We start from the raw sequence: 15,642 nt of genomic DNA, 5'->3' as shown, positions 1-15,642 counted from the left end.
TAGGGAAGTAAGTGTCACCTAGGAAAGTAAGTGTCACCTGGGGAAGTAAGTGTCACCTAGGGAAGGAAGTGTCACCTATGAAAGGAAGTGTCACCTAGGGAAGTAAGTGTCACCTAGGAAAGTAAGTGTCACCTAGGAAAGGAAGTGTCTACTGGGGAAGTAAGTGTCACCTAGGAAAGTAAGTGTCATCTGGGGAAGTAAGTGTCACCTGGGGAAAGGAAGTGTCACCTAGGAAAGGAAGTGTCACCTAGGGAAGTAAGTGTCACCTAGGAAAGTAAGCGTCACCTGGGGAAGTAAGTGTCACCTACGAAAGTAAGTGTCACCTAGGGAAGGAAGTGTCACCTAGGAAAGTAAGTGTCACCTAGGAAAGGAAGTGTCACCTAGGGAAGTAAGTGTCACCTGGGGAAGTAAGTGTCACCTGGGGAAGTAAGTGTCACCTAGGAAAGTAAGTGTCACCTAGGAAAGGAAGTGTCACCTAGGAAAGGAAGTGTCACCTAGGGAAGTAAGTGTCACCTGGGGAAGTAAGTGTCACCTAGGAAAGTAAGTGTCACCTAGGAAAGGAAGTGTCACCTAGGGAAGTAAGTGTCACCTAGGAAAGGAAGTGTCACCTAGGAAAGGAAGTGTCACCTAGGAAGGTGTCGCCTGGGAAAGTAAGTGTCACCTAGGAAAGGAAGTGTCACCTAGGGAAGTAAGTGTCACCTGGGGAAGTAAGTGTCACCTAGGGAAGTAAGTGTCACCAGGGGAAGTAAGTGTCACCTAGGAAAGTAAGTGTCACCTAGGAAAGGAAGTGTCACCAAGGAAAGGAAATGTCACCTAGGGAAGTAAGTGTCACCTGGGGAAGTAAGTGTCACCTAGGGAAGTAAGTGTCACCTGGGGAAGCAAGTGTCACCTAGGAAAGGAAGTGTCACCTAGGGAAGTAAGTGTCACCTAGGAAAGGAAGTGTCACCTAGGGAAGTAAGTGTCACCTGGGGAAGCAAGTGTCACCTAGGAAAGGAAGTGTCACCTAGGGAAGTAAGTGTCACCTGGGGAAGTAAGTGTCACCTAGGGAAGTAAGTGTCACCTGGGGAAGTAAGTGTCACCTAGGAAAGTGTCACCTAGGGAAGTAAGTGTCACTGAAAGTAAGTGTCTTGTGGGAAATTTAAGTAAATGTCACCAAGGAAAGTAATTGTTACCTGGGAAAGTAATTGTCACCTGGGAAAGTAACATCACCTAGGAAAGAAAGTGTCACCTGGGAAAGTAAGTGTCACCTGGGAAAGTAACATCACCTAGGAAAGTAAGTGTCACTTGGGAAAGTAAGTGTCAAAAAGGTTGCCTAGGTAACTGTATTCGGTATAGATAAAAAGTGGACAGATTACTATTGTCTAGGTAACTGTAAACTGAGTATAGATAAAAAATGGACAGATTACTGTTGCCTAGGTAACTGTATACTGAGTATAGATATTATCCGTAAACAGTAAGAAACATGTTGAAATCATGATCACCATTGAGGGTGCTGATTTTTGGGTAGTGGACCAAAGACCTTGACTATTGTTTATATAGGTGCATACAAATACATTTACACCTAGGTGATGCAGTACTGTTGGTGGTGTACAATATTACAAGTACGTTGTTGTACCTAACAGAACATTCCCATTGCACCTAGTGCAGCTTTAAGTAGATGCCCTTAATCAAATCTCAAATGTTTGATTGTGATTGTAAATAGTACTTCTAGAGTTACCATGTACACATATAATGTATGGCATTGTTGGTATTTCTTCAGAAGCACAGTTCCCATGTGCATGAAGCAGAGATAGCTGATGCAGCATCTGTGGAGAGTGATTCCTTACACCAATCTAGTCTACAAGGTACTCCAGGTTCTTCACCACCCTCTACTGGCCAAGGTAATCAAGTATGTATAACTATCACACATTCAATTCCATATTAGTTTAATATGGTGGGCATGCTACTAATGCCTGTAGAAAAAGTTTAAAGACCTATCCAGTACCTCCTATGTGTATAATGTCTCTGTAAATTAATTGATTGATTGATTGATTGATTGATTGATTGATCAATGTATGTTTTTCAAGTGATTATATTCATTTAGAAATCTCTCTCTAGAAATTGCACATACATGTCTTTTCATTCTTTACACATTAATTCAGTCAGTCTGAAAGGGCATAACAGTCTCTTGTAAATTAACAAAGAAAATGACCTAGGGTAATTCCAAATGTCCCATGCTACCATACCGGTATATGAAGTGACTTGGTACCCATGCTACCATACCGGTATATGAAGTGACTTGGTACTCATGCTACCATACCGGTATATGAAGTGACTTGGTACTCATGCTACCATACCGGTATATGAAGTGACTTGGTACTCATGCTACCATACCGGTATATGAAGTGACTTGGTACTCATGCTTCCATGTACAGTGACTTGGTACCTATGCTACCATATATGGGATGAGTTGGTATCCATACTAACATGTACAAGTGACTTGGTACCCATGCTACCGTGTACAGAATGACTTGGTACCCATGCTACCATGTACAGAGTGACTTGGTACCTATGCTACCATGTATGAAGTGACTTGGTATCCATGCTAACATGTATGAAGTGACTTGGTACCTATGCTACCATGTATGGGATGAGTTGGTACCTATGTTACCATGTATGAGATGAGTTGGTACCTATGTTACCATGTACAGAGTGACTTGGTACCCATGCTAACATGTATGAAGTGACTTGGTACCTATGCTACCATGTATGGGATGAGTTGGTACCTATGTTACCATGTATGGGATGAGTTGGTACCTATGTTACCATGTACAGAGTGACTTGGTACCCATGCTAACATGTATGAAGTGACTTGGTACCTATGCTACCATGTATGGGATGAGTTGGTACCTATGTTACCATGTATTGGATGAGTTGGTACCTATGTTACCATGTACAGAGTGACTTGGTACCCATGCTAACATGTATGAAGTGACTTGGTACCCATGCTAACATGTATGAAGTGACTTGGTACCTATGCTACCATGTACAGAGTGACTTGGTACCCATGCTACCATGTACAGAGTGACTTGGTACCCATGCTACCATGTACAGAGTGACTTGGTACCCATGCTACCATGTACAGAGTGACTTGGTACCCATGCTACCATGTACAGAGTGACTTGGTACCCATGCTACCATGTACAGAGTGACTTGGTACCCATGCTAACATGTGCAGAGTGATGCCGTAGTTGGTATCCATGCTGGTAAACTGAAAGATCAGCCAGTGTGGGTACTGGCAATCTTTGTAACTGTGATTTGCCATTCTGCAACAAAATGTTGCTGTGTCCAATCATAACACTCCTTTTCAGTGGACTGACAGTTACATCCCAAGGTGCATTAGATTATGCTATCCTGGGAGCCTCAAGGCATCTACAGTTACTTCAAGTTGCATGCAATTACTACATGATGTCACGCTTGGTGTGCCCCAAGTCAACTCTCCTTATGGAGCTGGGGTAGCTTTGGGATTGACCTGACCCAAGATGTCCCGACATGTGATTGGTTATTTTTATCAATTCCAAAAGAACTATACCCTATTTTGATGATCTCTTTCCACATTTAGTGAAGAAATAATTTTTGACATCTAAAATGTTTTGGAAAGACAGACCAAATTATTTATCATGAATCATGAATTTAATCATAGGTTCCCAGGGGTACCCCAAATGCACTAAAATGTGTTCAATTGTCACACTACCCAAGATGCCCAAGTGACGTCAATTACCCTAGTTTGAGGCTCCTCAAGGATGCATAATCAAACCCACCCCTGTATCAGATAAGACAGTACAGTTTCTACACATGTAGTGATATTTATATTTGGTGCCCATGAATATGAGATTATGTAACTTATATCAGATACATAGTGTGGAATGCTTTGTTGTGTACTACACTATGTGGTGACTATGTTCACTGCAAAAAGGGTCGAAAGATATGATTGCTTCAAGGCCATGGCCCTATCAACATTCATTTGTATTCATGTTAACATCTATGATAGTGATTTATTTGTGATTTGTCACTAATATGTAGTTTGGTTCTAAAGACATGCTGCTATCAATGTTTGAAATTATGTATACAATGTCTTCACGAGAAGGTCATTGATTGGTTAGATCTTCATGATGTTATTACTCATGAATATTTATAACTTATTCAGGGATAGTGGAATAGAGTGTGAATAAAGCCAGTCTGAGATTATTGTTTTGTTGTATCAGCAAACAAATAAGCTCTTGGAGAGTATGTCACCCACATGTACAAGATAGATGACATTAGTTTATATTTTGATTACAGTGACAGAGGGAAGTCCTACATCTGGGGCATTTCGTGCACAGATAGAATCTATTCGTAACTTGGGGGGAGAACAGTGGTTACGTATGCTTAATGAGATGCAGCAACCCAGTGAAGAATCATCACCATCTACTTCTATTGGTATGCCATTTCAACATGACGATCATCCCTGCAGTCTAGGTCAAAGTTCACCCACAATGGCGTCACATTTGAGTGAAGATAGGGAAGATTCAACAATTAATCCAGCTAAAAGGTAAGAAGACTATGTCTATTATCTGTAATCAGAGACAGTGTGATTGTATGGTTATCTCTGTCTGTCTGTCTCTCTTCCTCTTTCTCTGACTTACTGCCTGTCTGTCTGTCTTTCTCTCCCTAATTCTCTCTCTCTCTCTCTCTCTCTCTCTCTCTCTCTCTCTCTCTCTCTCTCTCTCTCTCTCTCTCTCTCTCTCTCTCTCTCTCTCTCTCTCTCTCTCTCTCTCTCTCTCTCTCTCTCTCTCTCTCTCTCTCTCTCTTTCTGTGTCTGTCTGTCTGTCTGTCTGTCTGCCTCTGTCTCTCTCTGTCTGTCTCTCTGTCTGTCTCTGACTGCCTGCCTGTCTGTCTGTCTATGTCTGTCTGTCTGTGTGTCTGCCTGCCTGTCTATCTCCGTCTATCTGCCTACATCTGCCTGTGCCTGTCTGTCTCTGTGAGTCTGTCTGTCTGTCTGTCTGTCTGTCTGTCTGTCTGTCAGTCTGTCTGGCTGTGTCTGTTTGTCTGTCTGTTTCTGTCTTTCTGCATGTCTGTGTGTTTCTGTCTCTGTCTCTCTGTCTCTCTGTCTGTCAGCAGTATGCTTGTCTTTTGAATGATTAGTTTGCAAGCTTTATTCGTTACACAAAAATACACATTCAACTTCTGTCCAAATATTAATGTCATCATTGTAAAACTTGCTTTGACTGTTTATTCCTCGTAGGTCATTGGACTTGTACCAAGAAACTCAACATACAGACATTGACCATGTAGCCGCACAGGCTACATTAACTTTACACCTTCCAGCACCATTACAACAACTACAGTGTGTTATTGAAGCTATCTCTAAGCACAGCAAGGCTAATGAATTCCCTATTGAAGACCTTCTTCTGACACGAATTCCCATTCCTCCCGGTGAGTATTCCAAGAGTAGCTATGGCAATCATAATGAAATACATGGTGATGATGGTAGACAGCCACCAGATGGAGAAAGTGATACGTCAGAAGCTGAAGCCAGCACTGAAGAGAGTGAACCAGAGAAGAAGGAACAAACTCAAAGTCTGCAGCACTACATTGACAATATGCCAGTCAATTTGATGAAGGAGTTTCTACAATGTCTTGTTGAATTGTCTGAAGATGACTCAGCTCTTTGTGATCTGTCATTGAAGCAAGGCGTTATTAGTAAGTTCCGCACATACCTTGAGAAAAGGTTGCAGGCGTTAATGCCAGGTGCCCTGTTTGAGGTCATGACAACAGCTAGAGAGAGAAAGTCTGCTCAGTCAACTGTCAAAGTGACATTTAAACCAGGCCAGTCAGAAAATGTGAATAACATTGCTGTTGAGCCAGATGTGTGTCTTCCACCATCACCACCACCACCACCACCCACACCTCCCAGCCAACCAGCCCTGGACCTTACTACCCTGTACACTGAAGACACCTTGAATGAGTTTTCTAATCAGAACCTGAAAGCCAATGTCAAGATAAGTGATGCCATGTCCAATTTAGCAGCCTTGAGAGGGGTCGCAATTGTGAAATACTTCCATGAAAATGTAGCTCTCATCAGTACAGAATTTGAGGAATTGAAGCTGTTAATGTGGTGTGGTGTTATTCCTCACCTAGTACCCAGTCAGGAGATAGTATCATGTGTTATGCTGACCTCTAAGGCTGTTTACTTTGTCTCAGATACTGAAGTGAACACATCAAGTCGTCATTCTAGTGGAATTCTCCAATCTTGGAAAACACACAGGAGAATGGTGAGTGATTCAGTTGTCGAAGATATGCAGAAAGCTACAAGTAAAAGATCTAAAACCGCCAAACATGAAGCCACAAGCCACAGCAGTGGAGTCATTCTGAACATAAACCCAGACAGTGGTCAGAAACAGGTCAAATGCTACCAAATCCTGCAGCTGAAAGATTTGAAAGAAGTTTTCAGTGGTTTGTTTGACCAGAGTTTTCGTCTAACTGGACTTGACTCACAGAACACCTTATCATGCATCACAAGAGATTATCGGCTGACTCATGCATTTCTTGATGTACTGATATCAGTTCTTTGCTTTATCAACGTACCAACACCTTCACCAGAAATGGAATCAAGCAGCTCAGATTATGACCTCTACAAGGCCTCCTTGAAGGCCTGGTCAAGCAGAGAGAACTTTGAGTTCATACATCCTAGCAAAGTCAAGTTTGTCTACCCAAGTGAGGAAGTTGTCAATGATTTGACCTTTGTCATAAATGACAACATCAAAGAGAATAGACCTGTACTGGAGGATGTTACAATTCTAATGTATTCACTTCTGTTTCAACTACAAGTAGACTATAAAGACTTGGCTGAGAAATGTGAAGTTAAAGATGAATCAAGACTAGAACCAAGAACATTGGTAGTTACAAACTCTCATCTTGCAGTATGTATTCAAGATCATGTCAGCTACCCACTACCCGACTACAGTAAGGTGCTGCCAGAGAGTCCACAGTATAAAATAACTGAAGTCAAAACACTGACAGATGTCAAACGACTTGTCATAACAGAACATGATGCAGCTGATATAACCTTAGTCTTTGAGAAGACAGAAGTGATTGTAGATGTTACACGTGAACATTACAGTGCTCGTGACTCACCAACAGAAGAGGACACAGATCAACCAGAAATCTTGTGGACTTTCCTCTTGCAGACAGTGGAGGAAAGAGAAAGGTTAATGAAACTGCTGTGCAAACAATGGGCAAACCTTATGAGTAGGGAATTGCCAGTGTTAGTTACTGTCAGTGACAAATAGATGACATCATGTATGAACCAGAGACTGAAGTATAAATTGGCAAATTAGATGCTTTGCTCTGTACTGTACATTATCCAATTTAAGTAATTGCTGTGGGGCACCTGACTTCCCAGTACTATTATAATAGTTTTTGACACCAAAAATAAGGTTACCCCACTTTAATCACATAGGATACATTGTGGTTCCTGTAAATGAATGATGTGTTTTGCAAATGACATGGCTGCAATGTTGACTGCAACCCATTAGAAACAAGGCTGCAATGTTGACTGCAACCCATTAGAAACAAGGCTGCAATGTTGACTGCAACCCATTAGAAACAAGGCTGGAATGATGACTGCAACCCATTAGAAACAAGGCTGGAATGATGACTGCAACCCATTAGAAACAAGGCTGGAATGATGACTGCAACCCATTAGAAACAAGGCTGGAATGTTGACTGCAACTGTTAGAAACAAGGCTGGAATGTTAACTGCAACCCATTAGAAACAAGGCTGGAATGATGACTGCAACCCATTAGAAACAAGGCTGGAATGTTGACTGCAACTGTTAGAAACAAGGCTGGAATGTTGACTGCAACTGTTAGAAACAAGGCTGGAATGATAACTGCAACTGTTAGAGACATGTCTGGAATGTTAACTGTAACTGTTAGAAACAAGGCTGGAATGATAACTGCAACTGTTAGAGACATGTCTGGAATGTTAACTGCAACTGTTAGAGACATGTCTGGAATGTTAACTGCAACTGTTAGAGACATGTCTGGAATGTTAACTGCAACTGTTAGAGACATGTCTGGAATGTTAACTGCAACTGTTACAGCTACATTTGTGTCTGCTGAATCTCATCTAATCATACAGGATTGTTTACGTGTTCAACACTTGTGAAAGTGATTTTTGTATATATGATTCATATGATATGACATTTACATTGTTCTCATGTCAGCCAAACATTTATAGATGTCAAATTATTAAATGTAGTACTAACATGTATTGTGAAAGTGAAATCTTTCAACAAATTTAAGAATTGCAAAAAATATAAACATTTAACTTTGATAGGAATGAAGTATAAAGGAGATACTAATGAATATTGAAGATGAATTGCTAAAAGAGAATATAACTAAATTTGGACTTTTAGCACATACTGTTAGTAAATTGCTCAAGTCAGACATATAGTTTCATGGTAGTTTTCTTTTTTTAGCACAACTGAACTTCTTAGGTTCAGTAATGCTATAGGCATGGCAAAGTGTCTGTCTGTGTGTCTTGTGTGTGTGTGTGTGTGTGTGTGTGTGTGTGTGTGTGTGTGTGTGTGTGTGTGTAAACAACTTTAAAAGTGATTACCACTTGACCAATTGCCATGATACTTGGTAGGTATTTTACCTTTGGTGTCTAATTGGGAAATAACAAAATGATCTTACCAACAGTGTGTGATTAATGTCAAAAAATATGGTTTCAGTCAAAAAACTAAAATGCAAAAACCAAGTGGGCAGATCGGTCTGAATTTTGGTGGAAACATACTCGGTGGTGTTTAGATTAAGAATTTTTCATGACATAATGATCCAATCAGTGCCTAACCAGATTTAAACTGAATGCCTTCCATAAGGGCAAAGTCTTTAGATTTTTGTTCCTACACAATAATTGTTGAAAACATGTGCGAATAGTTATGTTTGAATTATGTACCAAATCATATTGAATTTGAAGTATGCATTTGAAGATATAGCCCAATTACAGAAAATCATTAATTATGCAAATGAAATCAAAACTTAAAGCTATATCACAAAGCTTTTCAGAAGCTATGCACTTTGTTATGGTTGATGTACATGTATGTAGCAAATTAAATCGAATTTAAAGGGTACTTTCTTAAGATTTAGGCTTATTATTGAAAATCATTAATGTGTAAATGACTCATTAAAACTAAGTTTTATATCAGTAAGCTTTATGAGACATGTGCACCCTGGTATCATGAATGTACGTACCAAATTATACGAAACTTGGAGCTTGCCCTCTTCATGTATAGCCTAATTACTGAAAATTATTAATTATGCAATGACTCATTAAAACTAAAAGCTTTATCAACATTTTTCATGACATTTTTATTTTTGAAGTATGTTTCAAATTATATTGAATTTGAAGTGTGCATTCTTAAGTTTTAGCCTGATTATTTTAAATCATTAATTAATTAATCATTAAAACTACAAGCTATATTATCAAACCTTACACGATACATGCACTTTGTTATCATCGATATATGTACCAGATTATATTGAATTTGAAGTGTGCATTCTTAAACATATCGCCTAATTACTTAAAACATTAATTATGTAAATAACTCATTTATAGTTATGGCATGTTTACCAAAACCTATCAGTTCTATCCATAACCCTAAAGAATGTATGCACCAAATTTTGTTTGAATTGATCCAGCCGTTTTTGAGAAAACGATGACACGGACAGACAGACAGACAGACTTGTCATCCCTCATACATGTATGTAAGTTATAACCTTCCTTACGGAAGGTGAAATTGTGTCTTTTTGATCATAAATCTGTTATTCCAAAACTACTGAGCTGATTTGGCTGATATGTGGTGGGAACATTCTTATGGGTGTTTGGATTAAGAATTGTTAATGACATAATGATCCAATCAGTGATATGCAAATAAGGTATAAAATTGTCTTTTCGGTAAAAAATCTGTAATTTCAAAATTGCTGATTGAACTGAAATTTAATGGAATGAATCTGATACAACATGATAATCCCATTAGCAATATGCAAATTAGATCTAAAATTTCAATTTTTGTGAAAAACTTATGTCTCAAAAACTACCGGTAAATGGGGAATGGGTCTGAAACTGGGTGTGATGTTTTTGGAGGTGTTGTTTTGCAGTTATTGTTCAAGTCATATTTACAAAATGCCCTAGCAACCATGACCAGGCCCTCAGCAACAATGAAATAATGCACTTGCAAAGATAACAGGGATGGGTAGGTAAGTGATTATAATAGAATCAACACATGTATGTAAACACAAATGTATGCCTATCAACAAGGCCACACCCATAGCAACAGTAAAATGATGAAGTATATTATAAAGATAATAGACAATAATGGGCAAGGGAATAAAAAGTCAAAAACTGTATGTAAATATGCTTAGCAACAAGACCACAGCCATAGTAACAATCAAATGGCGCTGTCTGTTGCAAAGATAACTACAGGAATGGTTAGGCAAGTGGATAAATATTCAAAAGGTGAAGGCAACTATGGTTAGCAACAAGACTATATCATGGTAAGAGCCAAATGGTGGGATATATGGTAAAGGTAACAACAGATCTGGATAGGCAACCAGATAAACATAAACATAAAGTGTACAGTTGTGCTGCAATGCCATTGGCACTATTTTTTTTTTGAACGAAAATACTTTTAGCACAACTGAACTGAGGTTCAGCAAGCTATAGGCATCAAGTTTTGTTGTGTGTGTGTGTGTGTATGTCTGTATATCTGTACGTACGTACGTACGTACGTACGTGGCTGCATACGTACGTACGTATGCACGCACGTACGTGTGTGTGTGCATGTGTGTGTACATGTATTTGAAAAACTTAAAGAAACCACTGGATCAATTGATTTCATATTTGGCATGGACATTGCTTATGGTGTATAGATGAAAAATTGTTCAAATGAAAGTGACCCAATCAGTGGTTATCAAGAATGGTAGTCTATGAGGTATGGTTACGTAATGTTATATAATCACTTGGCTAAAGTCCATGTTTGCTTATCTTTTACAGTTTGTTTGTTTGTTTGTTTGTTTGTAACACTGCTCCTGGGCTCCTAGGCCCTGTGCAACCACTAGCAACAAGTGTAATTACTATCATTGTATTGGTAGATAAAAACACTATAAGACTTTCAAGATGAGAATGTGTTGTTGAGCCACACTATGTCATGTGATTTATTCCATTGATAAAATATGTAAGTATCAAAATAGAGGGTTCAAAAGAAATAAAGAATGACGAAGTTTCCTTTTTTTCCTCCAAGTTTCCTTCTTTCTCTGTTTCTGTTTATGAAAAAAATTTGTAGGTGTGAAGGAATGGGGGGGGGGGGGCTTGAATCTCTGATTGTCTGAAGTGAAAGGGGCCTTCAGTAATTACAAGGGGGGAGGGCCGTGTGAAATCAGGCCTGGGCTATTCCATAAAATATGACCTCAATCTGTGATCCTGTCATGCCCCCCCCCCCCCCCCTTATTTTAAATATTTCACATGTCAGACATGGGAAAGGACATTAGTCCCAGAATCATTAATCCCATTGCTGCCACCACATTGAAAGTGACAACTTTGGGCAGTCCGTTACCATGGTTACAAGGATGCTATAGTAAAACTGAAACTTGTTTTGAGCACCACAAACCCATAGCTAATAACAAATTGATGCAAAGTACAGTGTCAGTGTCAATTAAATAAACTTTATTGTCTGCATATAACCCCTCAGAAAATTGTCTCCAGACTCATCAACAAAAACAAGACAAAAACACAATCCATGTAACTGACTGACATTAAAATTAAAGACAGCATAATAGTAGGATGGTGACATGAACAAACATTATAACATTATTACGTTGCTGCATTTAGAATAGCTACTTCATGGGCAGAGTGATTTTAAACACACTCAAATGGAACCCTACAACTACATTCAAAGGGAAGATCATGGAAGCCTGAGAGTGTGTAATGGATATGTTTGGTCATTTACTACCTTTCTCTTTACTGCCAACTTAGGGAGCCTTCAGTATTTACAGGGGGGATCACACATGGTCTGTTAAGAAAAACATGACCCTCCCCCATTCTCCATTTGTAAAAAGTGACCCTCCCCTTTGTTCCATTTTGTAAAACATTACCCACCCCATGACAATTGCATATACTGAAAGTTAATCAATATTCCTAGTATATGTATACATACAAATTAAATGATTTTGACTCAAAAGCAATCACTGATTATTATTTATGACAGAATGAGATTCATATTATAGTGCAGAAATAATTGAATTTAACATTGTTTATGCAACGATTCAGAGGGAGTATGCAAATTAGAGAGAAAACAACAAGAATCTAGTAAAAATCTAATAAGAATCTAGTAAATTATCTATCAGATATTAAACAGTGAGAATCCAGTGGGAATCTAGTGAGAATCTGGTAAGAATCTAGTGGGAATCTGGTAAGAATCTAGTGAGAATAGCATTAATCTGTTAATGAAAATTAATGATAATACATTAGAGTCTGATAGATACTGATAAGAATCTATTCTATCAAAATCCTATTGGCTGTCCTCATTCCCTACAGAATGAAAATCTTCTAAATAGTGTATTATGCAATGAGAGTTACTACCAGTGTGTGTATATACATTAAATGAAAATGTGTACATGAACATACAAGATAAGTAAATTATTTGAAGCTTGCCAATACATCTGTATGTCTGTTTAGGATGTAAATTACAGAGGGAGAATGTCAATTTGCAGTACTGATTTGAAAGTCTGTACATGACTTTTTCTTCAATTAAAGAGTGGTAAACCTGGCAGTGGTTACTATAACTATTAATTATATATATGTAGACAACATTCACAGACAGTGTGAGTGATAAGGTGAGATGGTACACTCAATAATATGCACCAAACAATTTTCTTACAATATATGTATTTGTACTTTGGCATGTAAAGTACTCTTAGAAATAAATGTTGAGTGTTCATCTCACTTTTACATCTCAATCATGGAATGTTCAATTTGGTCACAAAACTACAGATTATAAATTATAAAATGTTAACCTCCCCCAAACATTATAATGCAAAATATGACCCTCCCCAAGAACAGGTTTGTAAAATGTGACCCACACCTGATTCCTCCACCCCCTGTAAATACTGAAGGTTCCCTAAGGTCCATGTGTTTGTTTTGACAGCAGGCCTTCATTGCTTCATCATTCTGAATATTAGGGAGCGATTAGTTTTTACGGCCGGGGGTGGGCCTATGACTTCTTGTTCATGTTGTACTTTAAAAAAGTGAACCCCCCCCCCCCAGGGTTCGTACAGTCCTGGAAAACCCTGGAAAACCCTGGAATTTTAAACCCTCCCTGGAAAACCCTGGAAAATGTGCCATACCCCTGGAAAACCCTGGAAAATGATCATGACCAATCGGTCGATTAATATTGAATCTCGTAAATGTGAAATGGCGAAAACCAGACCATGCCTATGCGTAGTTGAATGGGCACCGCAGTGTTTGTTTCGATCTTGCGTATATTGCTATTCCATCTGCCAGTCGTCATTTCAGGGACATGATATTGTAACAGTCCCGGCCAGGGGTAACAGTAGGTCTGTTAACAAGATTATCGTAACATTGTAGCGAGTATTAAAGCATCATCAACTACGATTAGAAATTGTTACAAGTTCAGCGCACGAGTTGACATACTACAAGCTCAGGCATGGCAATACTAGCGCTAGGGCACAGGCATTTGTTTCCCGAGTTATGGCTCAGAATATTTCTATCATAATACAATAAAATGACGATAATATCGTTAATATTGACGTATTAAACCAACACTATATGAAAGGGGTAAAATTACACTTGTTTCTGTGATCGCGCAGTTTCACTAAATGCGAAGGAAGTCTTCCTTCGCATTTAGTGAAAAATTTTATTCGTGTGGCCCAAACTTTATTTTCGAGTGACAATATTTAAGTTTCGGGATAAAATGTTTAATTGTTGGTGCAATGTTTGAAACATTAGAACCGTTTTTTTCTAACAAGCCTTAAAATACCTCATTGCAAACTATTAATCCTTAGAGCAGTACACCAAGTTTTCATGAAAAAAACTCTAAATTCAAGCCGCAATAAGAATTTAAGTCAATTACAATCTTATACTCTGACTGCAGAAACAACATTTGTCACCATACAACCTCCTTTCTTATCGCCGAGATTTACTTAACACAGGATGCAACATTAATGTTTGGGAACGAAACATTAATAGGCGAGGACAAAACTTTCTTTTTGCTTGACGGAAGTTGGACTGCATGACGGAAATTGATTATATATCCCACAATCCTCGGCACACTCTTGGTGGCTATTTCAACTTCGCGAGTATATCTGATCATGTCAAGTGGTAAACACATCAATTGTTTCCAGAGTATAAATGTTTTTTTTCTCTGTCTGTCTGTCTGTCTGTCTGTCTGTCTGTCTGTCTGTCTGTCTCTGTCTGTCTGTCTGTCTATTCAATTCAATTCAATCCAATTCAATTCAATTCAATAACTCTATTATCCGTATATGAATGCGGAAATTGTCTTTCGGCTCAAAACACAATTTACAAAAAATTTACACAAGTACAATATATACATATACATACAGTGAGTTTAAAATAGACACAGCTGTTGGAACGAACGATTTTTTAAAAAGGTTTTTCCTTGCAAGAGGCATTCTGTAACGGTGTGTACGTGTGCAACTGTAATAGTACCTTGTACAAATGATACGTAAGTAAGTTAGTTCGTACCCAAGAATATCAGTTTACAATTTCAATTATACAAATTTGGATGGTGTTGGAACAGGTCCCTCAAAATATGATTTTCTCGGGCTATAATTTATATATATATATATATATATATATATATATATATATATATATATATATATATATATATATATATATATATATATATATATATATATATATATATATATATATATATATATATATATATATATATATATATATATATCTTTATAGAAATACGTGTTTCACCAAGACAGGGTGTCTGGCCGTACTGTGAGAGCTTTGATTATATACATAAGCTTTGGTGAGTTAAATACATGTCTGTCATGGGATAATGAGTGCATGCCTCTGTGTGTGTGTGTGTGTGTGTGTGTGTGTGTGTGTGTGTGTGTGTGTGTGTGTGTGTGTGTGCACGCTCATGCATGTGTGCATGCTTGCGTGCGTGCGTGCGTGCGTGCGTGTGTGTGTGTGTGTGTGTGTGTGTGTTTGAGTGTGCATATCTGTATAGATTGATGGCTGTATGTATGGATGGATGGATGGATGGATGGACAGATGGCTGGATCTAATTATAGGGAGATAACATTAAGTTCACTACAAACTTACTTACTTTCACTGTTAAGGTGATTAGTGATGTCGTACCCAAATGATTTGTTACATTGGTGTCATTTACGCCGGGTTGGACTACTCTGGACAAAGGATGGGATATGCTAGCAATATAAAAGAAACCCAACCCAAACTAAGCTGTCACTGTGGCTGAATCTGTCATTGTGTCCAGGGTTTACCTTTATCAACCTGATAATATAGTTTGAAAACAATAATACATACTAAATCAACAC

At 38.4% G+C, this 15,642-nt stretch overlaps 1 protein-coding gene across 1 annotated transcript in view; it reads left to right on the top strand.

The window, feature by feature from the left end:
* LOC144437492 (nischarin-like) overlaps positions 1–7,322 on the top strand; it is a 29,544-nt gene extending 22,222 nt beyond the window's left edge. The window contains exons 11-13 of the mRNA XM_078126438.1: positions 1,760–1,880; positions 4,321–4,570; positions 5,264–7,322. Coding sequence (XP_077982564.1) covers positions 1,760–1,880; positions 4,321–4,570; positions 5,264–7,310 — 2,418 coding nt within the window. The 3' untranslated portion in view covers positions 7,311–7,322. The remainder of the gene's footprint in view (positions 1–1,759; positions 1,881–4,320; positions 4,571–5,263) is intronic.
* Positions 7,323–15,642: the final 8,320 nt, after the last annotated feature.

Source organism: Glandiceps talaboti, chromosome 1 (assembly GCF_964340395.1).
Source record: "Glandiceps talaboti chromosome 1, keGlaTala1.1, whole genome shotgun sequence".
Taxonomy (NCBI): domain Eukaryota; kingdom Metazoa; phylum Hemichordata; class Enteropneusta; family Spengelidae; genus Glandiceps; species Glandiceps talaboti.
The sequence above is the reverse complement of the archived record's forward strand: the minus strand, read 5'-3'. Positions and strand labels throughout refer to the sequence as shown.